Source organism: Pteronotus mesoamericanus, unplaced genomic scaffold, assembly GCF_021234165.1.
Source record: "Pteronotus mesoamericanus isolate MK-2021 breed Mesoamerican mustached bat unplaced genomic scaffold, CSHL_Meso_final contig_52, whole genome shotgun sequence".
NCBI lineage: Eukaryota > Metazoa > Chordata > Mammalia > Chiroptera > Mormoopidae > Pteronotus > Pteronotus mesoamericanus.
In genome coordinates this window covers 197,997-211,521 of record NW_026555189.1, presented here as the reverse complement: position 1 = coordinate 211,521, position 13,525 = coordinate 197,997, and the positions used below count along the sequence as shown (strand labels likewise).

At 48.4% G+C, this 13,525-nt stretch overlaps 1 protein-coding gene across 1 annotated transcript in view; it reads left to right on the top strand.

The window, feature by feature from the left end:
* Nucleotides 1-13,525, top strand: part of ATP2C2 (ATPase secretory pathway Ca2+ transporting 2) — a 60,346-nt gene that overhangs the window by 20,823 nt on the left and 25,998 nt on the right. Inside the window, exons 4-7 of the mRNA XM_054579113.1 lie at nucleotides 1,009-1,098; nucleotides 2,467-2,502; nucleotides 2,606-2,667; nucleotides 6,065-6,173. Coding sequence (XP_054435088.1) covers nucleotides 1,009-1,098; nucleotides 2,467-2,502; nucleotides 2,606-2,667; nucleotides 6,065-6,173 — 297 coding nt within the window. The remainder of the gene's footprint in view (nucleotides 1-1,008; nucleotides 1,099-2,466; nucleotides 2,503-2,605; nucleotides 2,668-6,064; nucleotides 6,174-13,525) is intronic.

Genomic DNA, 13,525 nt, shown 5'->3' with positions numbered 1-13,525 from the left:
CGCCCACCCCCGTGACAAGTACAGAAAGTCCATCTGCCCTCGCTTGTCAATTCTTTACTGTTGCTGAGCACCTGCCATGTGCCAGGCATTGGGCTTCTCCTGTCTCCTCCAGTGATGGGGAGCTCGTCACTCCACAAGGCAGCCCTACTTCTCCATCTCACGAGACTCACCACTGGGAATTCAACCTTAGCATGACCGAGACACGTTGCCCTGGAATCCTGTGGTATAGGCATATTAACATCAGACTGTCAGGGTTCAAATCCTACTTTGCAGCTTTGTGACTTTGAGCAAGCTATTGAACTTCCTTGAGCCCCAATTTTCCCTATCTGGAACATGAGACTAATAAACACTGTTCTGAGTTTGACATAAGAAGAATAAAGCTTTGCACATGTTAAGTTGCTCCATAAAGGTTGCTCCACGCCCCGTCCCCGTGCCCCACGCCCCCCCTGCATCTCTGTAAGTTGGTTCTGATTGGAGTGCACAGGTTTGGGAGTCAGTCCGACCTAAATGAATCCTTGGGAAATTCAGTTTCTCTCAGAGCCTCAGGTTGCTCATTTATCAAACAGGAATAAGAACAAGTACGTGTGCCCAATAAATATTGTGTGTTTTTATTATTACTGTTTCTCCAGTGTTTCAGCAGTTCCCCTGCACAGCAAGTGCTGCCTTGTATGTGTGGGCTTAGAAGGGGGTCCACGAGCCAGGAAGGGCCTGACTATCCACAGCCAGAGCAGCACTGGTGGCACGCACTGTGTTCTCCCCATTGGCACTGTGTTCTGTTTGTTGTGTGACCCCCGGGAAGCCAGTGTCAATGAAAACGCTGTGGGCCATTTCAGGCGGAGGACCGTTGGATGGCGGGGGTCTTTCTCCCCCAGCTCTTGGGTCACTAGTTGTTGGCTTAGAAGCCTGGCTGTGAGGAACTGTGTCACATGCACTGCTGCCCCCTAAGAAGCCCGGGCTGCTCCATGTGAGAACAGACAAGAGCCCACCCCTCCCACGTTAATTTTTCAGTTTAAAAACCCCCTGATCCTGCTGCTTCTGTCCTCTGCCTTGGTGAGCATCCTCACGAAGAAGTACGAGGACGCCGTCAGTATCGCTGTGGTGAGTGTGACCCACCGGGACAACCCGGCCCCCAGACCCGGCGCCCGGCACTTGCTGAGTGTTTGCTTATTTATTATGCAAGAAAAAAAAGAGTTTGGCTGTAGGGAAAGTAAGTAAAAAATGCAGCAGAAAGAAAGGAAAGCAAATCCATGTTCTTCACTGCCCCTTCCAGAGGTGTCCTGGTTTGTTTGGCCATCGCTCTGTTGGGGGATACCCGGGTGGCTTCTATTCTTTGTTCTTGGGAACACCGTTGCAGTGAATTCCTCTCCTATGTCCCGGGATGGAATTGCTCAGTCCTGGTTGTGCATGCGGTACAAAGAATAATTGTTTGTAATTTGTTACGTAGAGAGAACCACTGAGCACCTTTTAAAAAAATCTTTTTTTTTTTAGCCCTGACTGGTGTGGCCTAGTGAGTTGGGCATCATTCCACAAAGCAAAAGGCTGGCCGTCTCAATTCCTGGTCAGGGCACGTGCCTGGGGTGCAGGCCAGGTCCCCGGTTGGGGGTGTGCAACAGGCAAACCAACCAATGTTTCATACATCAATGTTTCTCTCCCTCTCTTTCTCCCTCCCTTCCTCTCTCTCTAAAAATAAATAAACAAAATCTTTTAAACATTTTCAAATTTAAGTGAAAAAATAACATAATTTAAAAAATCAACCCTTTTAAAGTGAAAAACCCAATGGCATTTAGTACATTCACAGTGTCATATGACCACCACCTCTATTTAGTTCTATAACATTTTCATTTTCCTAAAAGGAAACACCATATCCATTGAACAGTCGCTCGCTCCCCACTTCCCCTCCTTGGCCCCTGGCAACTGTCAATCTGCTTTCTGTCTGTGGATTTACCAATTCTGGATATTTTATATAAATGGAATCACACAACATGTGACCTTTTATGCCTGGCTTCTACGAAGCACTTTTTGATGGGTATCATTCCAGCTTCCTTCTATCTGTCAAGCACTCTTTTAAAATACAAAACACAGACTCATTCCACACTGAAATTTGCTGCTTCTGTTGAAAAGGCTGAACTTGGATCCACCTCTTCTGCTGTGGAATGATGTTTACAATATGTTAAGTGAAACGGCAGTTTATAAAAAGGATGTCTGTACTATAGGATTCTGTGTTATAAGTGTGTCTATGCAGAAAAATCCAGAAGGGTAGCCCAAAACATGAACCTCTATTGGTGAGATTTGGGGTAATTTTTCTGGTCTTTTTTATTTTGGTTTACCTCTTTCTAAGTTTCTGTGCAGTACACTTGTTTTGCAAGAAAAAAGGAAATGTATTTTGAAAGATGATGACCCCTCCTCCCACGGACTCAGTCGCTGGCTGAGCAGCTGGGTGGTGACGCCCTCCCGTTTGCTCCCTAGGCCGTGCTGATCGTGGTCACTGTCGCCTTCATCCAGGTGTGTGTGTATTTCCTGAGGTCCCGGTTAGGTAACCCAGGTGTGAGGGGAGCTCTGGGGAATTCCCACCTTTAAACAGCATGTTTGATGTGCTTCCTGCTAGGAATACAGGTCGGAGAAATCTCTGGAAGAGCTGACCAAACTGGTTCCTCCCGAATGTAACTGGTAAGTCAGAGACCTCCTCCCCTAACCCCCTGGGATTTTTTGGTTCTTCACAGGAGCCAGTGGCCTGCTGGTGAGTTTGGCAAAAATCTGTGTCCCTCGCAGTGTGATATAAGAGAACCATGCCTTACTGGGGTTCTGGCCCGGTCTCTGTTCTGCCAGTGGATTGCTTGTGTCCTTGGGCATGTCGTTCGATCTCTCTGGGCCTCCCTTCTGTCATTAGCCTCTAATCAGGGTGCCCAGCCTGGGGGCCATGGATGATGGAAATGGCTTTGGGAAGAGGTTGGCCCATGAAATCAGTCATACACTGTGTAAAATGGTGTGCACTTTTCCAAAGCAGAGTGTTCAGGGGTTTCATTGGATTCTCAAAGGGCGGGCTGAAGAGAGGCTGTGATGCGGGGCTTTAACACGCCGAGACATCGGGACACTGGTTGGAGGGTGGGACAACGACACGGGAATGAACTGCGGGCGTTCGCTCAGCAGCCCCCCAGCCTCTTTCCTGCCCTGGCATTTCCCCTTCATTGCTGGTTATCTTACAGCCCTCACCAAATATGTTTAAAAAGGAAAAGGAAAAGACAAAAAAAAAAAATCTGTCAATAACTCATGGGCATGTCAGCTTAGCATGGTGCAGTGCCGTGGAACTTTCTGGAATGTTCTGTAATCGGCAGTATCTAGCACAGCATCACTAGTCGCATGTGGTTACTGAGGACTTCAAATGTGGCCGGGGCAACGGAAGGATTTAGTCCTTCATCTTGTTGAATTTTAATTTGAAATAGCCACATGGGACTAGCAGCCACCCTGTCGGACAGCTCAGGCTCAGAGCGCTCGCTCGCAAGGGCTGCTGCCCCTGGTCGGGGAAGCCCGCAGACAGGGGCGGGGCACGTTGTAGGCCTGGCTTTTTCTTGATTTAGTTTGTAGTATTCCGTCAATCCATACATTTATTCTTCTTGTAAAAATAAAATGATTTCAGAGAAGGCCAAATTTTTCTCCCCCATCCCTACCAGGATGGTTGAGGTCATGTCCGGGTCATGTGTCCTTACCAGATATACATTGCCACTTGAAGGAGCGTAATTGTAAGCATCACATGATCTGAGATATTTTGGAAGGACTTAAACATACAGTAACTATTTTCTGAAGGACAATCTTGGGAAAGAACCTCAGCATATGCTTGGTTATATATGGCACCACTAAGCCACAGGGCTGGGGGATAGAAAGATCTAGTGATATAGAGTCCCTCCTCTCAAGGAGTCAGCAGAGGGTGTGTGTGTGTGTGTGTGTGTGTGTGTGTGTGTGTGTAACATAAGCAGAAAATAATAACAAAATAGAGAGAAAAAGAGGATAATGTGGAGGTACAAGAGAGGGTCACTGGGGACAGTAAAAATACCGGGGCTTAGTAATTGGAGGAGCAAGGCCATAAGAAATCCAGATGTGTAATGGGAGGAGACACACGAGCAAAGGGAAACATAAATGATTGATGTGGTCTGATGATTCAATCTTAGGTTTAAATATCAAGTCCTGACCTTTTAGGTGAATAGACACGTTATTGATGTCCTCAGAAGTTTTACTTCTAAAAGACATTTTACTTTCAAAACAGCAGTGGTAGGCAACCTGGTAGAGTTGAAAGAGTATTGCAGATATACAGCCTCGCTCTCTAAGTCTCCAAGACCTGTTTTGCAAATTAGGAAAAACCCCTACTGTGCAGACCTTTCCTACATTACCTCCATCCTTTGTGCAGTCATGAAATATTAATTGAGCACCTACTGTGTTCTGGAAGAAATAATGCTATGGTTATACCTGTGAACAAAATTTTGGAATGCAGCAGGTGAATCCAAGCCAAAAAGACCCCCCCAAACCCAGAGCCACACAAAAATCAAAACAAACAAAACAAAACAAAAATCCCACAGAAATGCAATAGGGACTGGTGGAGGGGTGGAGATAATTTTAAATAGCTGACCTGACACATAAGGAAAACCTGACATTTAAGCTGAGATGTGAGGAAAAGAAGGGGCCAGCCATGGGAAGAGCTGAGGGAACAGCAGATGTATATCTGATAGGTGCTCGTGGCTACAAGGAACAGAAAACCCAGCTGCACAAACCACAAGGAAGTTGTGTTGTCTCATAGCAAAGGATCTGAGGTGGGGTGGCAGTGCGGTTCATTAATTCAAGATGGTACCCAGGAACTGGTCCTTTTATTTTTCTAGTCTGCCATTCTCAGCTTGTTGACTACGCTTCATGGCTTCCCTCATGGCCCCAAGTTGGCTGCCATAGCTGTGGGCATCACAGCCAGATGTGAAAGATCAAATAGAAAGATGAGGCTCTGTGTGTGTGTGCGTGTGTGTGTGTGTGTGTGTGTGTGTGTGTGTGTGTATTTACAGACTGAGGAAACCTTTCTCATGAGCTCCATCAAATGTCCACTCATGTCTCATTTGTCCAATGTTACAGAACATGCCTGAGCCTAAGCCAATCATGGGCAGGGGGTGGGATCACTTCAATGATCTCAACCAGTCAGGACCCATCCTTAGCACACACAGTTGTGGGGGAAAGGGTAGATACCTACAAAGATAGAATTCTGTGATCCAGGAGAAGGGGAATGTCTGCTCCAGCATTCAAAGTCACCAAAAACCTTGAGATTATAAAGAACTGGGTATGTTCAAGGGCCGGCTGGTGTGAGGAGGGAGCAGCAGGAGGTGAGGAGGAGCCAGGTCCCGGTCAAGAGGGCCTCAGCAGGACTTTTGGGTTTGATTCCAAGGTCATCAGAAAGCCATTGGACGGTTTGAAGCAAGAAGGAGTTCTGATCTGATTTTTGTGTTTGAACAGCTCTTTGTCCGCTCTGTACAGGATGAATTGAAGGAGGCCAGGGGGAGGCAGAAGTCCAGCTGGGAGGCCACTTGAGTGTCCGGGAGGGGGGAGGTGTATGGTGGGATCCCGGTGGGAACCTGTGCACAGAAGCGCTTCTGTTGTCTAAAGGCGGGATGGCCATGAGGAGCGGCCGTGACCCTGTGGGAAGGTGGTCTGCACAGCTCCTGGCTCTGACGAGGCTCTGCACACCAGAGTGGGATCTCCTCTGAGGGTACAAGCCACTGGCTCCATTAGGGAAACTTTAGAACCACTGACTGAGACCTGCAGAAGCTTCTGGAGGCCACATGACCCAGCCTTGTTTCCAGGCAGGGTCAACAGTGAAAGCCTCACTTTACCGACGAGGACCAGGGCCTCCCAGGAGCCACATACTTTCCTCAAAAATCTTTTAGGATGCATGAATTTAAAAAATAATAACACCACAAAGGCATAAAGGTGTGCCCATAACTGAAGAGAAAGTGTCTTTCTATAATCTTTGCTCAAATTTATCAAAGTGCATAAAAATGGGACATCGGCACGGATGCTTTTGCTTTTTCCAATGCAGCATAAGAGAAGGGAAGCTCCAGCACCTGCTTGCGCGAGACCTGGTTCCTGGAGACATCGTGTCTCTCTCCATTGGAGACCGGATCCCTGCAGACATTCGTCTCACTGAGGTGAGGGGTCCCAGGCTGCGGTCGGCGGGATATGCAGACACTTAGCTTATTGGGGGCAGGCCTTCTCTCTCTCGCATGCACACAGACACATACACATGCATGCACACGTGCAACAAACAAGTTAGCGAGGCAGCCAACAAGCTAATTTCAAGCACAAAGTTCTTCAAATTGTACTTCATAAATTAATTATTCTCACTTTAAGGATAACCCTAACAGATTTTGGTTGTGTGACTTTCTAGTTTGCAGCAGACTGCAACAGCAGTCTGAGCCAGGATGGAGTTGAGGAATGAGGCAAGAGTTCTTTCTAGAAACAGCTGCACTCACGTCAAAAAGAAGTGATATCAGATTGCTTAGGGAGCAAAAGGGAACCAGAACTAGTGAAAACATAAAAAAGTAGCACAAGCTTTTCCAGTTGCTCAGTTTGGGGACACGGGATCTGGGGTGACCTGTTTCCCCAACCTTTGTGGGTGCCAGGGTGCCACAGCCTCATGGAACAATCCCTGAGGTTCTCTAAGGTAGCCCTGGATTCTTGAGAAAAGGTTAATCAAGTTCAGGGCAATAATCTATTCTATGATTCCTTCTCAGAATGCGTAAGAATTGTTCAAAGCTTTCAGTGATAAAGGATTAAGCACTGGTTATCTGCCCGATTTATTTATCTCACCAGGAACTGCAGGATTCATAGCGTGCTGTTGAAAGCGGGGCCTGGAGGCCTGGGGTGGGGAATGGAGAGGTGAAGAGGTAGCAGCCAACGTTCTGACCAGTCTTTGAAGTAGAGACAGGGGCCAGAGAGCCCCTCAGGCTTTCCCAGCCCTCGGCCCCACCTTTCAGACCTCCAGGAGGGGCAGGGGCCAGGGAGGGGGGCCGTTCTCTCTTAGGCACATGCTGGTGCCCCTTCCTGCCCCAGAATGGATTCCTCACCTTCTGCTCCCCCTGTGCCAGCATTCAGCATGCATGTCCGGGACACTTGGGTCCCATTAGACTGTCCCCAGGGAAGGCTGGGGAAGCCAGTCTGACACTGTCCACTTTTCCACCAAGAAGGGGCTCCGTCTCCCGACGTGGGGGTTGCAGAGGTGCTGGGTAGGTCCCGATGCCAGGCAGCCCAGCTGAGAAGGATACCAGCCACAGGGGCTTGGAGAAGCAGTGTGCTCAGTGGTTAGTGCTCTGGTACTGGGTGTTAGCCTGGGTTTGAAACTGACGCCTATTGTTCACAAGCCGTGTGACCTGCAGCAAGTTACTTAACTTCTCTGTGCCTCAGTTTCCTCATCTGTAAAATGAGGGGGGGGTGTGAATGCCCAAAAGGTGGTTGTAAGGATTAAATGACTTCATAGAACGGTGCCTGGCACCGGTGAGTGATGGGCACGTGTTGGAAGTCAGAGGGCCCTGGGTTTCAAATCCCCACCCAGTACCTCCCAGCATGCGACTTCGAGGGAAGGATTGCCTCCCTGGGCCTCAGTTTCCTCATCTATCAAAGGAGATAATGTTCATTCCCACCTTGCACGGTTGTGGTGAAGACGAAACAGGCTAAGGCCTGCGGCATGCTTGGCGCGGTGCCTGATGTGGGGTAGCAGTCCCCGAGTGTTAGCTACTGATTTCATTATTTATCATTACCGGTCTCTACAGCAGCTCTTTGAAACAAGTTTTTAAACCCCAAATAACTTCTTTACAACTTAACTAGTTTTCTTCCTGCCCTTCTTATATAATTAAATTGTACCTGGTTGTCGATACCACAAGGATTTACTCCGAGCTACCAGCTGCGAACACCCTACAGATCTCCTTTCTGGTATTTTGCAACTCCACTGAACAATCAGTAGCTTTGTTTATTCACAGCGGAATATTTTTATCAGCTCTTAAGCTCCGAGATCCAGAGAACTTCTATACATTTTGAAGCTACTTAGGGCCAGGAAACAGCAGGTTCAAGAAAGTTCTTAAAATGGATAACCCAAACAGCCCTTTTTGCATAGTGCATGGGGCCCACAAGACATTTCTCCTCCCACTGTGAAAGCAAAGGCTGAGGCCTCCGTGAAGGGCTGACCTGGGGCGGCCAGCAGAGCAGGGCCGCTGCTCTTTCTTTTGACCTACCATTTCTAAGTGAAAAGCGAGTTGAATGGAATCTCTCAGGACTGCAGGTGATGCTTTATCTCAGAGGTAGGAGCTCCTGCCAGGGCGAGCAGACAGAAAGAGCCTTTGGCTGCACCTGAGCAGGAAGTAGCAGGGAGCTCCTGAGCCTGCAGCCCAGAGCTCCTGATCCCTGTCTTCAGGCTGAGCGACCTCCTCGGTGGCCACTGGTATTGTGTGATTCTCAGCAAGTACTTTCTGAGCACCTGCTATGTGCCAGGAACTGTGCTGAGTGCTGAGGAAACAGTGGGGAAAATAGACCTGATCCCCGTGCTCATGGGCTTACAGTCCAGCCTGGCAGACAAGCCGCATCTACTCATGACAGGTAACTATTCAATGACTGCTGTGGGGAGCTTGAGGAAAAAGTACAACAAATTCTGGGGTTCCTGAACAGGAGAGATGTGCCTGGCCTGAGGCAGTCACAGAGGGCTTCCTGGAGGCAGTGACTTTTGAGCTTACCTAGGGGGACACAAATCAGCTATTTTAGGCAAAGGAGGCCCAAGCTGCATGCCTAGCTCTGACATAGGAGCCGGACATGCTGCTTTCAGCTGCCTGTGGCGTGTCTCCATGCAGGGGGCCACAGCGCAGTAGGACCATTTCTGCCACTTGAAACCCTCTCCCCACCATCATGACTTAGCCCTTCTCATTCCTGAGGCCTCGGCTCACTGCCTTCTCCCCACTCTGTGCTGGGCCTTCCCTGACTCCTCTCCTAAGGGGCCTCCCCGTGCCTGCCTACCCTGGTATTCATTCCAATGTTCATTTGCTTTTGCGTTTATGACCAGGCCCCTCCCTAACCCTTATCTCCTCCCCTGGAGTATAAGCTCCATGGGGGCAGGGAGCTTGTCTGCCTAGTTCACCGCTGGAGTCCCAGTGCTCCTAGCAGAAGATGGAGGAACAGATATCCCACCTCCATGCCAGTGTGTCCGAACCCGCATCTACCCCCCGGCCCCCCGCATACGTTCTCTCCTCTTCCCAGGTCCCGCCTCCCGTTTCTGCTTCTCTGGCCACCTGTCTTGAGGGAAGTCACCCTTGTCCCATCTCCCTCTTCCATTCCTCATTTTAAGAAAAATAGACTTTAATTTTCAGAACAGTTTTAGACTTACAGAAAAATTAAGAAAAGATTTGCATATTATCCCATGCCCAGTTTCCTCTATTGTTAATGTCTTATATTAGTATGGTACATTAGTATTATCAATAAAAATGATTATTGTTAATCATTAATACAGTTATTTTATTAAAAATTGGTCATTAACATATTATAACATTTAATATAATTAGATTAGACACAATCTCTTTTTATATCTAAAGATACGTACGATTCACTCTCTCTTTCAGGCTGCTGTAGTTTTTCTTAATGTCCTTTCCTGTCCCAGGACCTCACCTTCCATTTGCTCATCATGTCTCCCTAGGTGCCCGCGGCAGTTTCTCAGACGCTCCTTGTTTTTGATGACCTTGGCACTTTTGAGAAGTGCTGGTCGGGTGTTTTGTAGAATGTCCCACAATTGTGATTTGTCTGATTTTTTCCCCGTGATTAGACTGGGGTGTGGGGTTTGGGGAAGAAGACCATAGAGGTAAGGTGTCCTTCTCATCACATCATATCAAGGGCATGTGCCGTCACCGTGGCTTATTGCTGCTGATGCTGACCTTGGTCACCTGGCTGAGGGGTGTTTCCTCATGTTTTTACTGTGTTGCAAATTAATAGCAGCTCTTCTGTGAAAGATCCTCACGCTCTGGCAAGAGGTGCTGTCGCTCCGGCTGAATCTCTCATGTCATCCAGTCAGCACAGCCCTCACAGGGGACTCTTCGCAGGCTCTGTGTTCCCTGGGCCTCTCATCGCCCTCGGCCTGCAGTGGCTCCCTGCTCCACACGCATCAAGACTAAACTCTGCCAATGACCATTCACGACCTGGCCTGGACCCCATCCCCCTTCCAGGCTGGGCTTAAGAGCATGGAGAATACACCGGGCTCCGTCTTTGACACATTCTAGCCTTTGGGCAAGATTCTTAACTCTCCAAGCCTCAGGTTCCTCATCTGTAAAGTGGGAATCAGAGCAGCCTTTTCCATGGGTTAATTGCAAGTGTTTCATGAGAATGCAAACACTCAGCAAATGTTATTATTATATCATCAACAGCATTATTTCTTCTCTGAGTTTCTATTGTACTCTAACTTAGCACCATCCCATTTAGCACTGAATCTCCCTACATGTGTTTTACCTGCAAGGGTCGTTTTTTTTTTCTAAGTTCTTGAAGCAGAGTCTGACTTAAAATTCCCTGGGCATGTAATAGGCACCCACTGAAGTCTTGTTGAATGGACCAGTCAAGAAATGGGCAAGCAGGTCCTATTTTAATTCGTCTTTCTTTCACAGCAAAAACCAACATTAAACCGAGTTTTGTTTGTGCAGTTCTTGGTGTGCGGGGAGGGGTTAGCACTGCAGCAAGAACCGCCTTGGTGACCTAGCAGTGCAGTGTCTCCCAACTTTTGCTCCACAAGATATTTTAAGAACTGCAGCCCCCACTTGGAGAGTCGCATCACTTATTCACGTGGGAAAGGCTCTGAGAAGTCCTGGGGTAAAGAAAACCAGTTCACTGGATTTAACCCCATGTTTCCCAAATTTTATTCACCATGGAACTCTTTCTTCATAGAGCACCAGTTAACTTCTTGCAAAAGAGGGTCCCACAAAACGCAATTGGAAAATGAGTATAACTCCCCACCCACCCATTTTATAAGTGGAAAAACTCAAGTTTCCCAAATCATTGTCACAAGGGCAAATATGATTTAAAAAAAAAAAAAAGAAGAAGAAGAAGAAGTCTCTAACCTTCCTGGGTACATTGGGGAACCAGAATGGAGATACTGGGGACTCTCGGACTTGCTGTCAGAGGGTTCAGATAGCCTTGTACAAGTGTAAAGATTGGAATTTAAAAAAACAAACAAACAGCAAACAGATCTGAGGCAGCGTTGAGACTCATGACTTGCCTCAGAGGGTAGAGGTATTTACTCAGCTTTGACCTGTTAGACTCTTGTCAATCCTACATAGACTTCGATGAACTATAATCAAGATTATATGTGCATACTTTAAAAATGTTCTGTACAACAGACTCAGCTATAAATCCTGGTGCCTTCGCCTTCCACGTGCCTAGTTCCAGTTGCTGCCAATTCTCCTCTCTTTCTTCCCGTCTGGCCCTTCCCTCCATGAGACCTCCCTATGCCTCACCTGGGATGTATATCTCTGACTGTAGGCTTTCCCTCCCAAGGCAGCTGGCCTACCTTTTCCGTATCCAACATCACTTAGTATATCTCACTCACATCCCTTCCTTCCCTGCTCAAGACTTTTCATGGCTCCTCATTGCTTACAAAGCAATATCCAAATTTCTTCATCAAGACCAAGTGCAACTGGGCTCCGACCACACCTTTCACAAGGGCTCTGCTCCAGTCAAGCTGGTCCCCTCACGTGTCCCCAGGTGGGCCAAACTTCCGTCTTGATTGAGTCCTATCTTCTATTCAGTGCCCTCTGAGGGCAGGTGCGGTTCTCCTCCCCTCCGTGGCTCCAGCACCCGGGACCGCGCCCGCCGCTGCCCCCTCCCAAGAACCTGTACCCCAAAGCAGGCAAACTGGTCCCGGTGCTCAGCACTCCTGGCTTCTGTCCTTTTAGTGCCAGTGGGGTGCTGGGAAAATTCTTTTCTTTGTCTTCTCCCATCTCTCAGTTGCTTTGATTGAGCCTGTTATTACCATGTTCTCCCCTCACCAATGCCCAAATTGCCTCCTTTTGCCTCCCTGGAGGACCCGCCTGATTCACTCGCAAACACCCGCTCATCCTTCAGGCCTGTTTCAGGTCCCTGGTCCTCCTGGACACACCCCTTCTCTTCCAGCTCATCCTCCCAGCGCCAGCCGCTCCGCCCTCCCGTTTCCTCCTCTCACACCTTCTGCTGCAGATTAGATCGATTAGACCATCAGATCCTTCTATTCATAGCTCTCACGCTCAGTCAATGGAAGGGTCCATTCCCAGTGTCAACTTATTTTTATTACAGCATTACTTAAAGGTAAAGCATGAAGTTAGCTACAAATGCCATGTACTTCACACTCACGTACAACTGTACACCTAAGCCAAATTTTCACATCAAGTACAACTCCTTCAAGTTATGTGGCTTCCCATTAGTCAGTGTTTTCTGAAAATGAAATCTCTGGCTCCCATTGGGACGCGGTGCCGATTTCTGCTGCGCAGGGCCTCTGGGTCAGCAGCCTGTCGTGCTGGGTGCCTCCGTTCTCCCACTTTCTCTTTCACTGTGGCTTAGGAGCTGCCCCATGCGGTCATTTGACTTTTGCTTCACGTTCTGGGGGTTAAAAACCACAAATGCACTCTAGGTCAGTCTCTAATTGTGTTTGGTTGGTAATAGATTAACTTAAACACGTATACTGGCTTCAACTAGCGAGGGACTTATTCCTCTCTCACATAATGAGAGTCCAGAAGTGGGGTGTCCGGGGCCCACATGGTGGCTCCGTCATGGAATGAAGGACCTGGGCTTCTTCCAGCCCCCACTCTGCCTTCCCTGGGTGGGGTCATCCCCTTCCTGCCTATAAGGTGGCTTCTGGGACTCCATCCATGATGACCGCAGTTAGGCAGGGGGCACGAGGAACGTGAGAAAGGCAAAAGGGGCCTGTCAGCTCAGCCACCTGCAGAGATCTTCCCCAGGACTATGCTGGCTTCTCCTTACATCTTGTTGTCTCATTGTAGAGACTGAGCGGCAAGGGAGGCTGGGAAATAGGATCGTGTGGTGGGGCTCCTCACGACTCCCGATTCCGTGGGGGTTCTGTAGGGAGGAACAGGGAGATGGGCACTATACAGGCAAGTGGTGGCCCTGCCCTCTTGGGGTCCAGGATCCCATCGCAGTGAGCATATTTTTAAAAGATTGTTGTTGATTTTTTAAAATTTGGGACCATAGAGAACTCCCAGGCCTATTTGAGAAATGCTGACCTAAGGGTTCTCTTGTGAGTTTGCAGGAAGATGGGCTTCTCTCTCTCAGTTGGTCTTACACACTCAAATAACAGGGTCCTGAGGGGCCAGGACCACCTGAGATCCCTTGTGTCCACCACAGTGTCTGGCACAGTTCTGGCCCCAGGAGACTCACCTCTGCACTGATACCTACTGGGTCTGTGGTCAACTTGGAAGGTGGTTGAGTGCAGGTTTTGGAAATAGAACTTTGGTTTAACCTCTGTTCTGCCACTAAGTAGCTATATAACCCT